This window comes from Oncorhynchus keta, chromosome 15, assembly GCF_023373465.1.
Source record: "Oncorhynchus keta strain PuntledgeMale-10-30-2019 chromosome 15, Oket_V2, whole genome shotgun sequence".
Classification (NCBI taxonomy): domain Eukaryota; kingdom Metazoa; phylum Chordata; class Actinopteri; order Salmoniformes; family Salmonidae; genus Oncorhynchus; species Oncorhynchus keta.
Window position 1 is genome coordinate 41,798,888 of NC_068435.1, and position 19,333 is coordinate 41,818,220.

The 19,333-nt window shown below is 43.2% G+C and overlaps 1 protein-coding gene across 1 annotated transcript; it reads right to left on the reverse strand.

The window, feature by feature from the left end:
• Positions 1-836: 836 nt before the first annotated feature.
• On the reverse strand, positions 837-18,107 carry ncstn (nicastrin). The gene is made up of 17 exons (XM_035788684.2): positions 17,939-18,107; positions 17,325-17,426; positions 13,345-13,468; positions 13,101-13,219; positions 11,333-11,478; positions 11,033-11,177; positions 5,039-5,151; positions 4,232-4,384; positions 3,981-4,085; positions 3,783-3,860; positions 3,491-3,660; positions 3,269-3,371; positions 3,063-3,161; positions 2,788-2,875; positions 2,446-2,600; positions 2,033-2,245; positions 837-1,834 (listed from the first exon to the last, which is right to left on the reverse strand). The coding sequence occupies exons 1-17, from the start codon at positions 17,994-17,996 to the stop codon at positions 1,712-1,714; spliced, it is 2,094 nt and encodes a 697-aa protein (XP_035644577.1). The 5' UTR covers positions 17,997-18,107; the 3' UTR covers positions 837-1,711.
• Positions 18,108-19,333: the final 1,226 nt, after the last annotated feature.

Genomic DNA, 19,333 nt, shown 5'->3' on the forward strand with positions numbered 1-19,333 from the left:
TATCTACAGCCCCACATGTTTTTGGTGTTTCAAATACAGAGTATTGCATTGTGCACCACGGTCCCCTATGAAATAACACCATAAATCGATTCTACAGACCATACGGAGTTCCCAACCCCTCTAACTTCGGCACATAGAATAGTTTTTTTTTCTCTATAAGCCAATATGTAATTCATATAGTATACTGCATTGCAGTAAATTAAACCAGTTGGTCAGCACAAGAGACAATTAAGTTTAGCAGACTCTTGAGTAATTCCAATTACATATGTATTTTATTGAAAATGTATTTCTTTCGATTAAGCCTAGACCACAATTTACAGATACTGCTATACAATAAAAGTAAAATCATGTCAAATGATCTATTCACTTTTTTTTAAGGTGGTTGCAATGCTGTGAAAAAAAGTTGTACTGCAGTAGACATAAAAATAATTAGTTATTCCTGAAGTTGTATTTGCAGGGGACCTCTATTTTGAAATACATTTTAAAAATCCATGCTCGTGCTGCCAGCATAATACCCTGCTGCAAGGAGAACAGTAATCCTCAACTGTAGCTAGTGTTCCAGAATTCCTGGTTGGTGGATTCTTGCAACTAGAAAGGAATAAACAGGAAATCCAGAAAACTCCAACCAGGATTTCTGCAAAACCAAGGAATTTATTGAAAGTTCTCAGGATTTTGCAATAACTGTAACCCCCCCTCTATTATTGTGGAACCTCAAGGCTGATGTAGTAGCCTATTGTAGGCCCCTTATGTAGAACTACTACTCAGAAGAAGAAAAAAACATACCAAGCCATGTACTACACCACATGCCTGGAAATAGTAGAGAAGCAACACGAGAGGATTGGAAAAGCCATGTTTATTTAGTTATCAAGGCAATAATCACATTTATTTCCCAATTGGTCAGAGATCACCTTCTTACAAACACACCCCGTATCATTTGACATTTCCATCAATACATAAAAACCTCTGGGCATAATCCTGCAAATTATTAATAGATTTAAAATAACAAAGTAGATTTTTATAGACTGCAAACAAAATAAAATACCATTTTGATATACACATTTTAATGCATATCAGGAAGTGTTCAGACACTCAATTCTGATATTTTCTTCACTAATTGGTCTTTTGACCAATGAGATCAGCTCTGAAAAAGATCTGACGTGAAAAGATATGATGTAAATATAAGAATTGGGCTGCCTGTGTGAACACAGCTGTAGTGGAAATTACAGATCAGTATACTACAGACAAGAGAAAAGAAAGGTACTACACAAAATACAACCGCATCCTCAACATATACACTTGCACACGCTTGCAAGCACTCACTCACCTCCCACTTACACACACTGCACGCACGCAAGCACACACATTCAAACAAAGCTTAACGCCTACTTCCATGATACAGTAAACAAAACATTATTTGACTGAACAAAAAAATGAATATGAACATCTTTTACACTGGCATAGACCAGTGCAATCTGACCCTGATGAGTCCGGATGCATCCGGGCCAGTCAATTCCAGTTGTGTTAAACCTCATCTGTGTAAGTCCATCAGGCTCACACACATAAAACAATCTATTCTGCTTAACTTTTTTGCCTGTCTGCCTATCGTGTGTAAAAAATAAAATAAAAAAAACTTGAAAGAAAAATGCTGTTTGTTCCTGCTTGGTTGGGAGAGTAGTGGTCACTGGTCACAGGTTAAAACGCCTGGAGGTAATCAATAGGCGGCGCTAGCGGGTTCCCTCGTGGAGCTGAAGAGGACGTCTGCCTTGGTGCTGATGAAGTATGTCACCAGTAGGGATGTGAACAACACAGCCACTCCCACACCTAAGGTCAGCATCTATGAGAGACAAATTAAGAGGAAGAGGTGAATACTGTAGGAGAAAAAACAGGATTGTACTCGTCAATGAATTTGACACTTATTTCCCTACCTAAACATGATAATTGGTTCAAACAGAAATCACTTCAACCGAAGCAACACAACTGTAACTGATTAAACAGATGTGGATCCTGGAAGGTAAGAAGACTGCAGTTTTACCTCCAAGTCCCGGCTCGCTACTAGGAAAATTCGAGCTTTGATGAACTTCCACCGTGATTCTGTCCACGTGGAATAGTCTTTGGAAGCATACTCTCCGAGCTCGAAGGCAGGGGACACTGCTTTTGTCAGGCGTACCGATGCACGTACGCAGAAAGAATCCCTCTCGGTACTGTTGGGTGGGACAATGCCCTGAACCCAGAGATAGGAGTACATCTGCGAGAGAAACAGTGAATGAGAGTGTGGTGGGATTCCAGCACCATAGTGTACAAATAAACACTATTTTTTTTCTTTTTCCGATGTAAACAGTGATACGCTGTACATCTATCCATCTGCACACAGACAGACAGATCCACCTGCACACAGACAGACAGATCCACCTGCACACAGACAGACAGATCCAGCGGCACACCTACCTGTCTGCTCTCGTTCGGCAGCTCATCTGGCTTCTGGCACTGACTCTGGGTGAGGTTGGTGGCTGCTCCAGTTAAATTGGCCAGGAGGTACTGGACCAGACGAGTTGGAGTAGAAGACATGGCAACACCAACATAGTACTCTGGTGGGCTGGGCTCTAGGAGACAGAAAAATACAAAGCAATCAAGACCCAAGTACCCCGATACCGTCTTTATGGATGCAAGTGTGTCTGACTAGTAAACATGTACACATGCTCCATATCTGCCTGTGTGTTTATGACATTGGTAGAAGCAGAGTGCCTTTGTAGGGTCAAAGGGTGTTTCCTAGTGTGAACTAAAACTCACTGAGAATGTTCTTTAGTTCTGGGGCCATCACTGCCTGAAACCAACTGTTGTTGGAACTAACCAGAAACCCATACAGCATCTGTGTAACCTGAGAGAGAGATTGAGTGTTAGGTCAAATAATTCTGCTTACTGTTCCAAAAAACTTGCTGAGAATGAACAAGTGACTTATGTTAACAGAAATATTGACAGTCATAGAAAATAACAGACTATAACAGTATGACTGATCAGTTTGACATGTACAACAGCTGAACAGGTAACCATTCGTCGGGTCTCACTATTTTGGGGTCTGCTTTGATGGTGTTGCCTAGTTGCCTGTCTCCCCCGGCCTGCTTGTAGAGAGCACGTGCAACCACAGTAGCCACATCAGTAAGGGACTGAAAGAGTAGAGGGAGAATACATTATTGTAACAATGGATCACAATGTAAAGGCAACTGTACCTACTGCAATGGATGGATCAATGGGATTGCTCTGGTAAGAATACCTTTGCAGTATCAGTCATAAACTCCAGCTGTTCCTCTGGACTCAAGTCAGATGGATAAGTCAGGTTCAGGTTAGCAGCGTTGTCGTAAAAACTCTCATAGTACCTGTGCATGGGCAAACAGGACAGAACACTCCTCACGACTAATGAAGAAATCAGGCAAGCTTAATATTGCCGTAATAAAAATGAACAGCAACGACAGACCACAGTCAAACGCTGACTCACCTGTTGTTGAAAGCAGATTCGTGGTCTGCAAGCACAATCCCTGGGATTGGCTGGGCTCGCAGGAAACGCTGGAGGGAGGAGGGAGGGAGTGGCTGAGAGACATTAGGCTCAACCAATAAGAAGCTGAGCCCAGCCGTGGAAGACTGTAAATTGTTCACAAGATTCTTAACCTGAAACAGAGTAAGAGGTTGGGAAAAGTGGGTTGAGAGAAAGGATAATAAAGAGTATTGAAAAAAAAAAAGCCAGCCCAGGTAAGAGGCACAAAGAAAAAAGAAAATAATTCCTCCCTCACCTCGTCATTGACAGTGTTGTTCCTCCTGGACACAGGGTCTGAGTGGAGGAAGAGGTTGGTGCCACTATGCACGGCCACCTTACAAACAACATAAAAGATCCATCACTCAGTATCGGTTGATTGTATACCCATGTGTTTTGCAAAAAGATGCCTGCGTGTGTTTGAGTATTCAATGAGACTGTATACGCATGTCCTTACCTGACCAATCTCTAGTACCGAGTGAATATTGTCCAAGTCTATCACAAACTTGCCGTTCTCCATGTCGTAAACCATCCGAGAGCTGCCAATGTAGTCAAAGGTTTCCTGAAAGAGAGGAATAAGCGATCAACATCCTCGCTCATACAGTACAACACTAAACAATACTGCTATATGATAGTGACCACATGGGACTCATGTACCTAATCGACACATACTAGACTAACTTGCTTAGGGAGACAGAAGGAACTCACCCCTTGGAAGAAGGCAAAGAGGATATTCCGTGTGGGAGGGGCCTCTTGAGTGACTTCACGCAGTGCCTGGGCAGCAGCAAGCAGAGTGACAAACCCTGAGATACTTCCCTCTGCTCCAGTTGAAACCTCCCAGAAAAATGCCCTGCTGTCCAACTACAAAAACAGAGAGTGCAAGGTGTCCAGTCAATCACTCATGAACTCCAAACAAGAAAAAAAAAAATGTAAGGATTGCATAGGAAGGAAAATGGTACTGGGCAAATTACCAAAGCAGTTAACCTGCTTAAATCACAATTTGTATACCACACACAGGAATGTGGCTCATCTTGGATACCGTTTTGCATAAATTCCAAACGGCTTATGCTGCGTTCATAACCAAGTGGGAAGGTGGTATTTATCACATACGACTGGGAAAAATCCACTCGAACACCCCTACAACTCGTAATTACTAGTGGGAAAATCGTCTGTCATCTCTGAGCTCCGACTTCTTCCACATGCTGACCTCACCTACTAAGGAAATGGCCACGATAACAGAATTTTCAGCAGTTAAATGTAACAAAACAATATTTCTAAAAAGCAATCTAATAACATGGGGCTTGAACACATTTTCTTTTTTTTACACGCATGATAGCTGTACTTTTAGTTTATTGTTGATGTAGCTTGTTGGGTTTCTCAACGAGCTCAAAGCATCCAACTGGTATTTACAACTGGTAATTACCACCTTTCCACTTGGTTATGAACACAGCATTAAAACATCTGTGAACATGTGACAAGATGTGTAAGAGTGAGGCAGGCCTTTGTGTCACTCACCCTGGCTGCTGCTATAACAACGCTCTCGTTCTCCTTGTGGCCGAAGACGGTGTCGTTATAGGGCCGGATGGAACCCCAAACATTATAGTCACCCAGAGGGTCACACACCATCTCTGTGAGAGGTAGATATGTGGGTGAGATATACACTGAGTGTACAACACATTAGGAACACCTTCCAAATATTAAGATATACCCGTTTTGCCCTCAGAAGAGACTCAATTCTTTGGGGCAAGGTGTCGAAAGCATTCCACAGGGATGTTGGCCCATGTTGACTCCAATGCTTCCCACAGTTGTGTCAAGTTGATTGGATGTCCTTTGGGTGGTGGACCATTCTTGATACACACGGGAAACTGTGAAAAACCCAGCAGCGTTGCAGTTCTTGACACACCCCGTTCAAAGGCACTTAAATCTTTTGTCTTGCCCATTCACCCTCATACACAATCCATGTCTCAATGCTTAAAAATCCTTCTTTAACATGTCTCCTCCCCTTCATCTACACTGATTGGAGTGGATTTAACTGGTGACATCAATAAGGGATCATAGCTTTCACCTGGTGAATCATAGCTTTTCACTCAGTGTACATGACAGAATGTGTATACTAACTATTCACATATACACAATCATTTTATACCTGCCTTTTACCATTATTTCCAGCATTATACTTAAGAGGTTTGCAGCAGGCTTTGTGTGATTAAGATCTGCAGATATACACCTTCCACATTTACACACATTAATTGAGACAAGCAGTCTCCAATCAACAAATGTCTGGTTGTACGTGTGTGTTGGGGGGGGGGGAGCTACGCCTTCCATGGCTTAAGACGTCTGCATGCTTCCCAGCCGATACAGTTCGGAAGAGGTATATGTTGTGACGATTTTGTTAGCTTTGAACTTTGGTAAGGCTTTTTTTCAGCAGTTTGGGCACACATTTTTTTGTTGTTGAGGCAATCAGAAATTGGTATCCAAAGCCCCTTTGTCTGATTACTGAAGAATCCCCACTCATGATCAAAGCCTGTTGTCATTCAATGAGAGACGACTCATTTCCAAGCAAATTTTTTAATTGAAAATTCTGCACCAAACAATGCTGACCACACCGCTCACACACAATAGATTTACACACATGCTATTCAATCATTTTATCCAAACAGCTCCCGTGCGTTAACGAGAGTCTGCGTAGCCAGGCGCTAAAATAGAACGTGGTTCTATTTTTGGTGTGGTGCAAGTCCCGCCTCTCCCATCTCATCAGGAGCACATATGACAAACTGAGGTCCACACTCCAGTCCAGTTTGTGGTGGTAATGCACCTTAAAGTTGCCAACCGCCATATAAATCCAAAGAAGAAGACTGAAGGAGGAGAGATTACTATGAACTAACTAGATTACCCTTTAATCTGTGGATTAATTGTCAGGGTAGAGGACTTGTGCATTTCAGGTAAAATAACAACCCAATGATTATATCCCAGGAACAATTTGCTAGCAACAGCAAGCTAGCTAGCTATCCATGAATGGTTCATGCGTTTTGACCTACCACCAAATTAATATAGTTGGTTCAGAGTTCATTTTGATATTTCAACCTTCGTGTCCTGATCGCTTTTGGACAAAATCAACATGCAAGCGATGGGGCACGTAGACGCACCCGCACAACCAGTTGAACTAGAACATGCTGACACCTTTAGGCAATTTAATTTTTAATTAACTAGGCAAGTCAGTTACAAACAAATTCTTATTTTACAATGACGGCCTACCCCGGCCAAACCCTCCCCTAACCCGGACGACGCTGGGCTAATTATGCGCCACCCACTAATCCGATCCCTCCTCCCATTAGGCAAGATTAGGCCGCTGCCTATGGCGGCACTTGAATTTGGGGTGGCATCTTGACAATTGGCTGCCGGCCTCCGGTGCCCCCGATCGGCTACCACACTGCCCGCGGCACCCCAGCCACCAGCCCATAGTGTTGCTGCAGTTCCCGCCCCCACTCCATTTCCGCTTCTCTTGGAGTTCGCTCCCACTATCCCTGGTAGCTATTGGGATGTGTGTGTTTATATGGGATTATCCAATTGTGAAACATCAATAAAAATATAAAAAAATAAATCTGCCAATTAAACGACTGTCTCTTTTATGTTTGTATGTGATGAAGACGATTAGTGATTAAGGCAGTAGCCTAACCTAGCCTGTCCACTACTAGTGGATATAATTTTTAGCTATAGAGATTTAAACAATTTACTACCATGTCTAAGAGACAAAAACTATCAGGAAGCGAATATTTTTTTTAAACTGAGAAAATAGGCACAAAAGAAATTTGCTGGTGAAATGTATCAGTGTGCAGCAATGTCCATCAGCCGGTGTGGAGAATGACAAGCCTACGAGGACAGGCCACTCATTCGCCGAGAACGACGAGCCCCCGTTCGCTGATTCTAGCAGCGAATAGGACAACCCGGGGGAGTCTGAGCCATGCACTTCCACCGATGATGAAAGCTCGCTGGCTGAACAAGAACAGGTGGTCGCACCAGGCCTAGCCACATCTCCAAACAACGCCAGTGAAGACCCTACTATCTTGGACCCAGACTTAGATTAGTCGCTCCCCATCCCTGATGACAGTGGTGGTGCTGCTGCTAAATCTGACTCCCAGACAAAAAAACATAAAAGATCCCGGTGAGTGACCAAAATATATGAATGGACATTTACGGGATATGTTAGAGCAGGCTGGGCCACATCAGGATAAGGAGGGGAATTTCACAAGAGATGAGGGGCAACGGAGGTTTTCGGTGGCCCACTAAAATAGGAGAATGGCAAAAAGGGAGAGATTGGAGAGACCAAGGCTTGTCTATTCCAAGCAAAACGATGGAGCCTTCGTTTTTTGCTAGAAACTTTTCACATGAGTGCAAATCTGCGCTGGTAAGGGATGGAACCGGGGACTGGAAGAATCTGTGCCACTTCAGCTGACATCAGAAGTCGCATGACCACCTAGATAGTTTCCAGAGGTGGAAGGAGCTGGATATCAGGCTGGTGTCTAAGCAAACTCAGATGATTTGATTTCAGGACCATGGACAGCTACCGAGAGAAAACATCGCTGACTGCTATGCAGCACCACCGCAGAGGAAAGAGGCCACTCTAGGTGGAGACTAAATAAATAAAATGATTGAAACTGGACAATCAAATTCCATACGTAAATAAACAAAATTCATTAAGGCTGGGCCATAAGCATAAAGCTTATTTTACACTGCTCCAGTGAAACGAGGCCCGCCATGCATTTATGAAAGCACTCCTTTCCAAAGCTCAAATTATCTGACTCTGTTTTACAGTTCTACAGAAATATTAAAATGTTAAATATAAGTGTTATTTTTATTGTAACAATTATGGGGTCGTGCCATGTGTGATAACAGTTGGGATATTATTCATAAGAAACGTGTTTTCCTACTATAGGTAGTAGGTTACACAGTGATCGCAACATTGTAACTCTGACGCAAGAGGTTAAATATAACTGGAGCTTCTTCCAAAAAAATATGTGGTAAGCCTACCTGTTTGACAGACAATTATCCTATCCATAGATGTCAGTACAGCCAAGTAGGTATTTAATCAGTGTCTGGAAGGGGCTTGGTGTTTGACTAAAACCAGGGCTTGAATTAAGTGAGGGTATCACATATCCTTTTTGCCCTTTCCTTTAACAAAGGGTATCTGTTGTTTCCTTTATATTTTGAAATTAATACATAAAACGAATCCAGGTTATATCAAGCATTCTAAACTCAGCAAAAAAAGAAACGTCCCTTTTTCAGCACCCTGTCTTTCAAAGATAATTAGTAAAAATCCAAATAACTTCACAGATCTTCATTGTAAAGGGTTTAAACACTGTTTCCCCATGCTTGTTCAATGAACCATAAACATTTTTATGAACATGCGCCTGTGGAATGGTCATTAAGACACTAACAGCTTACAGAGGATAGGCAATTAAAGGCCACAGTTAGGACATTAGAGAGGCCTTTCTACTGACTCTGAAAAACACAAAAAAGAAAGATGCCCAGGGTCCCTGCTCATCTGCGTGAATGTGCCATTGGCATGCTGCAAGGAGGCATGAGGACTGCATATATTACCAGGGCAATAAATTGCAATGTCTGCACTGTGAGACGCCTAAGACAGCGCTTCAGGGAGACAGGACGAACAGCTGATCGTCCTCGCAGTAGCAGACCACGTGTAACACCTGCACAGAATCACACCTGCGGAACAGGTACAGGATGGTAACAACAACTGCCTGAGTTACACCAGGAACGCAGAATCCCACCATCAGTGCTCAGACTGTCCTCAATAGGCTGAGAGAGGTTGGACTGAGGGCTTGTAGGCATGTTGTAAGGCAGGTCCTCACCAGTCATCACCGGGAACAACGTCGCGATGGTGGGCACAAACCCACCGTCGCTGGATCAGACAGGACTGGCAAAAAGTGCTCTTCACTGACGAGTCGCGGTTTTGTCTCACCAGGGGAGATGGTCGGATTTGCGTTTATCGTCGAAGGAATGAGCGTTACACCGAGGCCTATACTCTGGAGCGGGATCGATTTGGAGGTGGAGGGTCCGTTATGATCTGGGGCGGTGTGTCACAGCATCATGGGACTGAGCTTCTTGTCATTGCAGGCAATCTCAATGCTGTGCGTAACAGGGAAGACATCCTCCTCCCTCATGTGGAACCCTTCCTGCAGGCTCATCCTGACATGACCCTCCAGCATGACAATGTCACCAGCCATACTGCTCGTTCTGTGCGTGATTTCCTGCAAGACAGGAATGTCAGTGTTCTGCCATGGCCAGCAAAGAGCCCGGATCTCAATCCCATTGAGCACGTCTGGGACCTGTTGGATCGGAGGGTGAGGGCTAGGGCTAGGGCCATTCCTCCCAGAAATGTCCGGGACCTTGCAGGTGACTTGGTGGAAGAGTGCAGTAACATCTCTCAGCAAGAACTGGCAAATATGGTGCAGCCCACGAGGAAGAGATGAACTGCAGTACTTAATGCAGCTGGTGGCCACACCAGATACTGACTGTTACTTTTGATTTTGACCCCTCCCCTTTGTTCAGGGACAAATTATTCAATTTCTGTTAATCATGTCTGTGGAACTTGTTCAGTTTATGTCTCAGTTGTCGAATCTTGTTATGTTCATACAAATATCTACACATGTTAAGTTTGCTGAAAATAAACAGTTGACAGTGAGAGGACGTTTCTTTTTTTGCTGAGTTTATAACAATGCTTAACTCTGTGATGCCTTATGGTAGAAACACGCTCTAAAATGCCTGCGAAAGACATGACTCCGATGCATATGGGGATATATTGATTCCTCTCGATGACAATCTGAAGCTAAACTGCGCCTATAATATTCGAGGAGATTTTTAAAAATGGACTTTGCTATTCTGTCCCTGAGCTTTTCTCTTCTGAAAAGAGATGTTTGTTTAAACCCAAGCAGCTTTTAGGGAAGCACTTCTGTTGTTGGGTTATACAACGAACGAGTAGCCAGCAGTTAATAAGGCTTACAGTTTTCTGCATCAGTAGAGCCTCTGTCTGGGTGCAAAGGTAACTTTTGAAAGTGCCATGCTTCATAAGGATTTCTAATTATTTCTGTCTCGCCTAGGGCGGCAGAAGGTCCAGGGCATTGGTGATTTTATCAATGTAATCAGATTGAAAATATTAGGCTGTTATTGACATTGAACAGATTATATAGCCTACTAACCAGATGTGTTAAAAATTGTGTTTAATTTGTAGCATAGGCCTATGAGGGGGGAGCGTCAGATTTTGTCTCGGCTAGGGCAGCAGAAAGTCCAGGACCGGCACTGCCCCCACCAAACACAGAAGCACAACCAGAGATTCCTTGATTGATTGGAGACAATTAAAGAACGTTCCCTAGGATTTTCTACCTGCAGCAAACCTAGCGGATAAAACTGGAAATACTGGTAAAAGCAAAGTGCCTAAAAAGCATGGCTCTAACAATAATGTATCTCTGCTAACGACAGTGGCTGTTTGTGTACCTGGGTTGATGCTAAAGTTGATGTCGTTGCGTCTCATGCAGGTTGGAGTATTGGTGACTGCGTGCATGTGGGAGAAGAGCTGCATGGCACACAGAGGGTACTGCGGGGCACTGCCGTTCACTGCACGATTATGGTCCAAGTAGCACTGCAAGTAGAGTGGACACATTTATCAGAATGAAGGGTACAGTTTCAATACACAGAACTACTGTAGAAAGTTATTTGGATAAAGACAGTTAATGGTCATTAAGTGACATGATATTAATCCTGACTGGGTTGTGACAGCTTGAAGTGATCCCTCACCTGTTTGATGAACTCTGTTTCGTTGTCTTCTTTCAAGGAGAAGACAGGGAAGTCAAATTCCTCATAGGATAGACCGTTCCCCCGAGGGTTCCATACAGTAGTGTTACAGTGTGCCAAATTAGGACCATAGTTGTCGGAGTATACACCTGAGGAAAAATTAAACCAAGTAAAACAAATGATGTTTAAAAAGCACCCCAGTTAGAAAAGATCACATACAGTACCAGTCAAAAGTTGACACATCTCTCATTCAACAGTTTGTCTTTATTTTGACAGTTTTCTACATTGTACACTAATAGTGAAGACATCAAAACTATGAAATAACACACATGAAATCATGTAGCAACCAAAAAGTGTTAAATCCAAATATATTTTAGATTCTTCAAAGTAGCCACCCTTTGCCTTGATGACAGCTTTGCACTCTTGACATTCTCTCAACCAGCTTCACCTGGAATGCTTTTCCAACAGTCTTGAAGGAGCTCCCACGTATGCTGCGCACTTGTTGGATGCTTTTCCTTCACTCTGCGGTCCAACTCATCCCAAACCATCTCAAATTGGGTTGAGGTTGGCTGATTGTGGAGGCCAGGTCATCTAATGCAGCACTCCCTCACTCTCCTTCTTGGTCAAATAGCCCACACACAGCCTGGAGGTGTGTTGGGTCATTGTCCTGCTGAAAAACAAATGATAGTGGGACTATGCTCAAACCAGATGGGATGGGGAAATGGCTGAAGAATGATGTGGTAGCCATGCTGGTTAGGTGTCCCTTAAATTCAAAATCAATCACTGACAGTGTCACCAGCAAAGCACGACACAATCACAACTCCATGCTTCACGGTGGGAATTACACATGCGGAGATAATCCGTTCACCTACTCTGCATCTCACAAAGACACAGTGGTTGGAACCAAAAATCTCAAATTTGGACTCATCAGACCAAAGGACAGATTTCCACCAGTCTAATGTCCATTGCTCAGGTTTTGGTCCAAGCAAGTCTCTTCTTCTTATTGGTGTCCTTTAGTAGTGGTTTCTTTGCAGCAATTCGACCATGAAGGCCTGATTCACGCAGTCTCCTCTGAAACGTTGACGTTGAGACGAGTCTGTTACTTAAACTCTGTGAAGCATTTATTTGGGCTGCAATTTCTGAGGCTGGTAACTCTAATGAACGTATCATTTGCAGTAGTCCTCATGAGAGCCAGTTTCACCATAGCGCTTGATGGTTTTTGTGACTGCACTTGAAGAAATGTTCAAAGTCCTTCAAATGTTTCAGATTGACTGACCTTCACGTCTTAAAGTAATGGACTGTTGTTTCTCTTTGCATATTTGAGCTGTTCTTGCCATGATATGGACTTGGTATTTTACCAAATAGGGTTATCTTCTGTATATCACCCCTACCTTGTCACAGCAACTGATTGGCTCAAACTCATTAAGGAAAGAAATTCCACAAATTACATGTTAACAAGGCACACCTGTTAAATTAAATTAATTCCAGGTGACTACATCATTAAGCTGGTTGAGAGAATGCCAAGAGTGTGCAAAGCTGTCATCAAGACAGAGTGGCTACTTTGAGGAAACACAAATATAACACTTTTTTGGTTACTACATGATTCCATGTGTTATTTCATAGTTTTGATGTCTTCACTATTATTCTACAATGTCAAAAATATTAATAATATATATATATTTAAACCCTTGAATGAGTAGGTGTGTCTAAACTTTTGACTGGTACTGTAGTCATTTTGACAGACTGGAGTCCTAACGTCTGATCCACCTACCTGTGTTCTCATTGGGACATGTCGTGTGTGGCGAGAACTCTGGTGGACTAGTATTTGGGACCACCACTGCAACCCCAGCTACCCTGTTGGATTCATTCTTCATCTTCATCATGATGGACCTGGCGAGAGAAGACAATCCTTGAGCGTGACGCGGCTACTAGGACATGGATCATATCATTGTGAGGCTGTGATGAACGATACTCACTCACTGTGTTAAATGTTTTTGGCTGTGTGTATAGCCTACCTGGTGAAGAGGGATGATTCCAACAGAACCATATAAGGAGGATTGGGTCCTTTGCTCAAAGGCCATTCCAGATCTGCCTCAGAATCCAAGACATGGATCACACCTGTATCACCTGATATCGAGGCTGACACACAGGATAGAAAAAACGCTTGTCTTAGTATGCAAATCTTTAATCTGTATTCCAGCATTACAAAAAGTACAGCTTGGATAGAAATCACAGTCAGTGTTTCCCCTGTATTAATTTAGCAGTGGCACACCGCTGCTGCTAAATTGTTGTCGCCACACACATTTTTTAAAATACATTTTCAGGAGGGAAAAATGCATTCAGTGCAAACTTAAGACTAAAACCTGTCAGATTGCTTGTAGAAAAGATCATTGACCTTTATGTATTTTTAATAATCTAAACTTTTAAGAGCTAGAAATCACCAAAATAAAAGCTAAAACAATGAAACCAATAAAATAGACTATGAATTTAGGAGTACTATTGGCATGGACTGATAACCAACCGGGCACGCAGGCCACAGGCCCAAATTGGAGTCCTTGTTGATTTTGTTGTTTGAACATAAAAACACAAAATTAGTCATGGCAAAATGTGTAGAATTGCAGAAAAAAAGTTATTGAAAAACTGCAACATTTTCTCTCAGCTGTCTTCAACCAGGATCTCAGCGATCACTGCCTCATTGCCTGTGTCCGTAATGGGTCCACGGTCAAACAACCACCCCTCATTACAGTCAAAAGCGCCCTAAAACACTTCAGCGAACAGGCCTTTCTAATAGACCTGGCCTGGGTATCCTGGAAAGATATTGACCTCAATCCGTCAGTAGAGGATGCCTGGTTATTCTTTAAAAGTGCTTTCCTCACCATCTTAAATAAGCATGCCCCATTCAAAAATTTTTTAGAACCAGGAACAGATATAGCCCTTGATTCACTCCAGACCTGACTGCCCTTGACCAGCACAAAAACATTCTGTGGCGTACTGCATTAGCATCGAATAGCCCCTGCGATATGCAACCTTTCAGGGAAGTTAGGAACCAATACTCCTTCCAGCTGCCCACTGCACTGAGGCTAGGAAACACTGTCACCACCGATAAATCTATGATAATCGATAATTTCAGTAAGCTTTTTTCAACAGCTGGCCATGCTTTCCACCTGGCTACCCCTACCCCGGTCAACAGCTCTGCACCCCCCACAGTAACTTGTCCAAGCCTCCCCCATTTCTCCTTCACCCAAATCCAGATAGCTGATGTTCTGAAAGAGCTGCAAAATCTAGACCCCTACAAATCAGCTGGGCAAGACAATCTGGACCCTCTCTTTCTAAAATTATCCGCGGCAATTGTTGCAACCCCTATTACAAGCCTGTTCAACCTCTCTCTTTCTAAGGTCTTCGAAAGCCAAGTTAACAAACAGATCAAGGACCATTTGAAATCCCACCGTACCTTCGCCGCTATGCAATCTGGTTTCCGAGCTGGTCAAGGGTGCACCTCAGCCGCTCTCAATGTCCTATCGACAAAAGACAATACTGTGCAGCCATATTCATCGACCTGGCCAAGGCTTTCGACTCTGTCAATCACCACATTCTTATCGGCACACTCAATAGCCTCGGTTTCTCAAATGACTGCCTGGTTCACCAAATACTTCTCAGACAGTGTTCAGTGTGTCAAATCGGAGGGCCTGTTGTCCGGGAACTCTGGCAGTCTCTATGGGGGTGCCACAGGGTTCAAGTCTTGGGCCGACTCTTTTCTCTGTACACATCAATGATGTCGCTCTTGCGGCTGGCGATTCTCTGATCCACCTCTAAACAGACGACACCATGGCCCTTCTTGGGACACTTAATTATCCTCCAGACGAGTTTCAATGCCATACAACTCTCCTTCCGCGGCCTCCAACTTCAATTAAATGCAGGTACAACTAAATGCATGATCTTCAACCGATCGCTGCCTGCACCTGCCCGCCTGCCTAGCATCACTACTCTGGATGACTCTGACTTAGAATATGTGGACAACTACAAATACCTAGGTGTCTGGTTAGACTGTAAACTCTCCTTCCAGACTCCTATTAAGCATCTCCAATCCAAAAATTAAATCTAGAATCAGCTTCCTATTTCGCAAGAAAGCACCCTTCACTCATGCTGCCAAACATACCCTCGTAAAACTGACTAACCTACTGATCCTTGACTTCGGCGATGTCATTTACAAAATAGCCTCCAACACTCTGCTCAGCAGATCGGATGCAGTCTATCACAGTGCAATCCGTTTCGTCACCAAAGCCCCATACAGTGGGGCAAAAAAGTATTTAGTCAGCCACCAATTGTGCAAGTTCTCCCAGTTAAAAAGTTGAAAGGCCTATAATTTTCATCATAGGTACACTTCAACTAAGACAGACAAAATGAGGGAAAAAAATCCAGAAAATCACATTGTATGATTTTTAATGAATTTATTTGCAAATTATGGTGGAAAATAAGTATTTTTTTTCTCATTTTGTCTGTCATAGTGTAAGTGTAGCTATGATGAAAATTACAGGCCTCATCTTTTTAAGTGGGAGAACTTGCACAATACTTTTTGCCCCACTGTATACTACCCACCACTGCAACCTGTATGATCTTGTTGGCTGGACCTCGCTTCATATTTGTCGCCAAACCCACTGGCTCCAGGTAATCTATAAGTCTTTGCTAGGTAAAGCCCCGCCTTATCTCAGCTCACTGGTCACCATAGCAGCACCCAACTGTAGCACGCGCTCCAGCAGGTATATTTCACTGGTCACCCCCAAAGCCAATTCCTCCTTTCCTTACAGTTCTTTGCTGCCAATGACTGGAACGAATTGCAAAAATCACTTAAGCTGGAGACTCATATATCCCTCACTAACTTTAAGTATCAGCTATCAGAGCAGCTTACAGATCAATGCACCTGTACATAGCCCATCTTTAAATTGCCAATCCAACTACCTCATCCCCATATTGTTAAATATATATATATATATTTTTTTTGCTCCTTTGCACCCCAGTATCTCTACTTGCACATTCATCTTCTGCACAACTATCACTCCAGTGTTAATTTGCTAAATTGTAATTTTTTCACCACTACGGCCAATTTATTGCCTTACCCCGTTAATTTGAATTAATTTTCACACACTGTATATAGATGTTTCTATTGTGTTATTGTGACTGTACGTTTGTTTACTCCATGTGTAACTGTTGTTGTTTGTGTTGCACTGCTTTGCTTTATCTTGGCCAGGTTGCAGTTGTAAATGAGAACTTGTTCTCAACTGGCTTACCTGGTTAAATAAAATGTTAAATAAAAAATAAATAAAAACGAGAGAAAAAAATGGAATTACAGGAAGGTAGCCCCTTTTGGATACAGAAAAGGCCTTGCTTATGTTTACAGGGGGCAAATCTGTCATCAAGGCAAAGGGTGGCTACTTTCAAGAATCTCACATATAAAATATATTTTGATTTGTTTAACACTTTTCTGGTTACTACATGATTCCATGTGTGTTATTTCATAGTGTTGATGTCTACACTATTATTCTACAACATAGAATAGTTTTTTATTTTAATTTAAAAAAAAACTGGAATGAGTAGGTGTGTACAAACTTGACTTGACTGTATATAAACTTATCAGAATTGGTCAGGAGCCCGTAAAACAGCTGCTATGCACTGCAGCGCCATCTTACACGCACACACACAGTCTCACAGGTTGAGCTCTCTAGCATCTTGAAAGTGCCCCATGGTAGGAGTATTAGGCATATTTAATGTTCTCTTTATTTTTTAAATGCTATCGTAAAAGAGTCAACCGTAAAAAAAAATGTTTTTACCAATATGTACTTTGGTTCATATCTGAGAGGGGGGGGTTAGAGAGATGGTTTTGGCAACCATTAGATTTGAATTCATTTTTGATTAGAATGTCTATTTAAAAAGTCACTGGAAATGACACCCACATTCCTTCTACAAAGAAATCCAGTGTGTGTCATGCAATGTCACTCACACTGGCAGCCAATCTGATGTGTAGCATTGAGCAGTCGAACGCATGGTACAGTGTTATTCAGCTCCACATAAATCTTCTGCTCAACAGAGTTACAGCTCACATCTGAAAGACAAAAGAAAAATACAATTGAAGTGGCCAGTTTCTGTAGTGATGGTTTCCCATCCCCAAGACACCTAACCATATTGCTACACATCCAATGAGATTTCATCCTGAAGCCTGTATAGCCGCCCACTCACCGCTTGACTTAAGATCACGAGCTATCAGTAGATATCAGTTTCACAATCGTGTTAACTAGCCAGTTGGCTAAGCTAGCTAAGTGCACCTCATACGGGACTTCAACAAACTAGCTACATAATTGTGTTTGCCGAAGAGTGCAATGGGGTAAAAATATGACCTCACTGTCAGCAACATCGTTGTAACTGGCTAGAATCTAGATATAGCCTTGGTCTATAAGCTAACTACTATACCGTTTACAGTAACGTTAGCTGCGAGTTACAATGGAAATAGCCAATGCAATACCCCAACAAAGAGGAAACTTGCTAAGCCAAACTAAAACGGTAATTATAGGTAACTGAACGCATGTAGCTAGTATTATAAACAAAGGGTAAACTTACTTTTGTAAAGCCAACAAACTAAGAATATTATAGCCCATTTCGACGATTCCAAACCCATCTTCCTGATTTCAGAAACAACGCTGTGAAGCCATAGATATTAAAACCAAGAGATGGGATACATGGATGACGTCAGCGCTATGGGGAAACTCCCAATGGCGCATGAATCCGGAAGTATTTTAATTTGAAGCGCTCCGTATAGTCTACCACCTTGTGGCATGAATGAGAATTGCAAGGGTGAGCAGAGAGTTTCTGTCTTTGCGTGTAGTCCTAAAACCAGAAATCTGTGACCTGATTCGCTCAGCCATATGGTAAAAATGAATGGCGAAAGAATATGATTTTTAGAATAAACTCCGAAAATAAGGTCTGAGGTTAACACATTTACATTTAAGTAATTTAGCAGACGCTCTTATCCAGAGCGACTTACAAATTGGTGCATTCACCTTATGACATCCAGTGGAACAGCCACTTTACAATAGTGCATCTAAATATTTTAAGGGGGGGTGAGAAGGATTACTTTATCCTATCCTAGGTATTCCTTAAAGAGGTGGGGTTTCAGGTGTCTCCGGAAGGTGGTGATTGACTCCGCTGTCCTGGCGTCGTGGGGAGTTTGTTCCACCATTGGGGGCCAGAGCAGCGAACAGTTTTGACTGGGCTGAGCGGGAACTGTACTTCCTCAGTGGTAGGGAGGCGAGCAGGCCAGAGGTGGATGAACGCAGTGCCCTTGTTTGGGTGTAGGGCCTGATCAGAGCCTGGAGGTACTGAGGTGCCGTTCCCCTCACAGCTCCGTAGGCAAGCACCATGGTCTTGTAGCGGATGCGAGCTTCAACTGGAAGCCAGTGGAGAGAGCGGAGGAGCGGGGTGACGTGAGAGAACTTGGGAAGGTTGAACACCAGACGGCTGCGGCGTTCTGGATGAGTTGTAGGGGTTTAATGGCACAGGCAGGGAGCCCAGCCAACAGCGAGTTGCAGTAATCCAGACGGGAGATGACAAGTGCCTGGATTAGGACCTGCGCCGCTTCCTGTGTGAGGCAGGGTCGTACTCTGCGGATGTTGTAGAGCATGAACCTACAGGAACGGGCCACCGCCTTGATGTTAGTTGAGAACGACAGGGTGTTGTCCAGGATCACGCCAAGGTTCTTAGCGCTCTGGGAGGAGGACACAATGGAGTTGTCAACCGTGATGGCGAGATCATGGAACGGGCAGTCCTTCCCCGGGAGGAAGAGCAGCTCCGTCTTGCCGAGGTTCAGCTTGAGGTGGTGATCCGTCATCCACACTGATATGTCTGCCAAGTTCCTTGGCGTATGCATCACTGACAAACTGAAATGGTCCACCCACACAGACGGTGTGGTGAAGAAGGCGCCACAGGGCCTCTTCAACCTCAGGAGGCTAAATAAAT

Bases quoted from the DNA above. Each gene is read 5' to 3' on its own strand.
- ncstn (XM_035788684.2), bottom strand. From the start codon at position 17,996: ATGGGTTTGGAATCGTCGAAATGGGCTATAATATTCTTAGTTTGTTGG. The intron at 3,661-3,782 runs GTGAGGGAGGAA...ACTCTGTTTCAG, and splicing joins ACAACACTGTCAATGACGAG to GTTAAGAATCTTGTGAACAA. The intron at 2,246-2,445 runs GTAGGTGTGCCG...TTTCTCTCGCAG, and splicing joins TGCCGAACGAGAGCAGACAG to ATGTACTCCTATCTCTGGGT.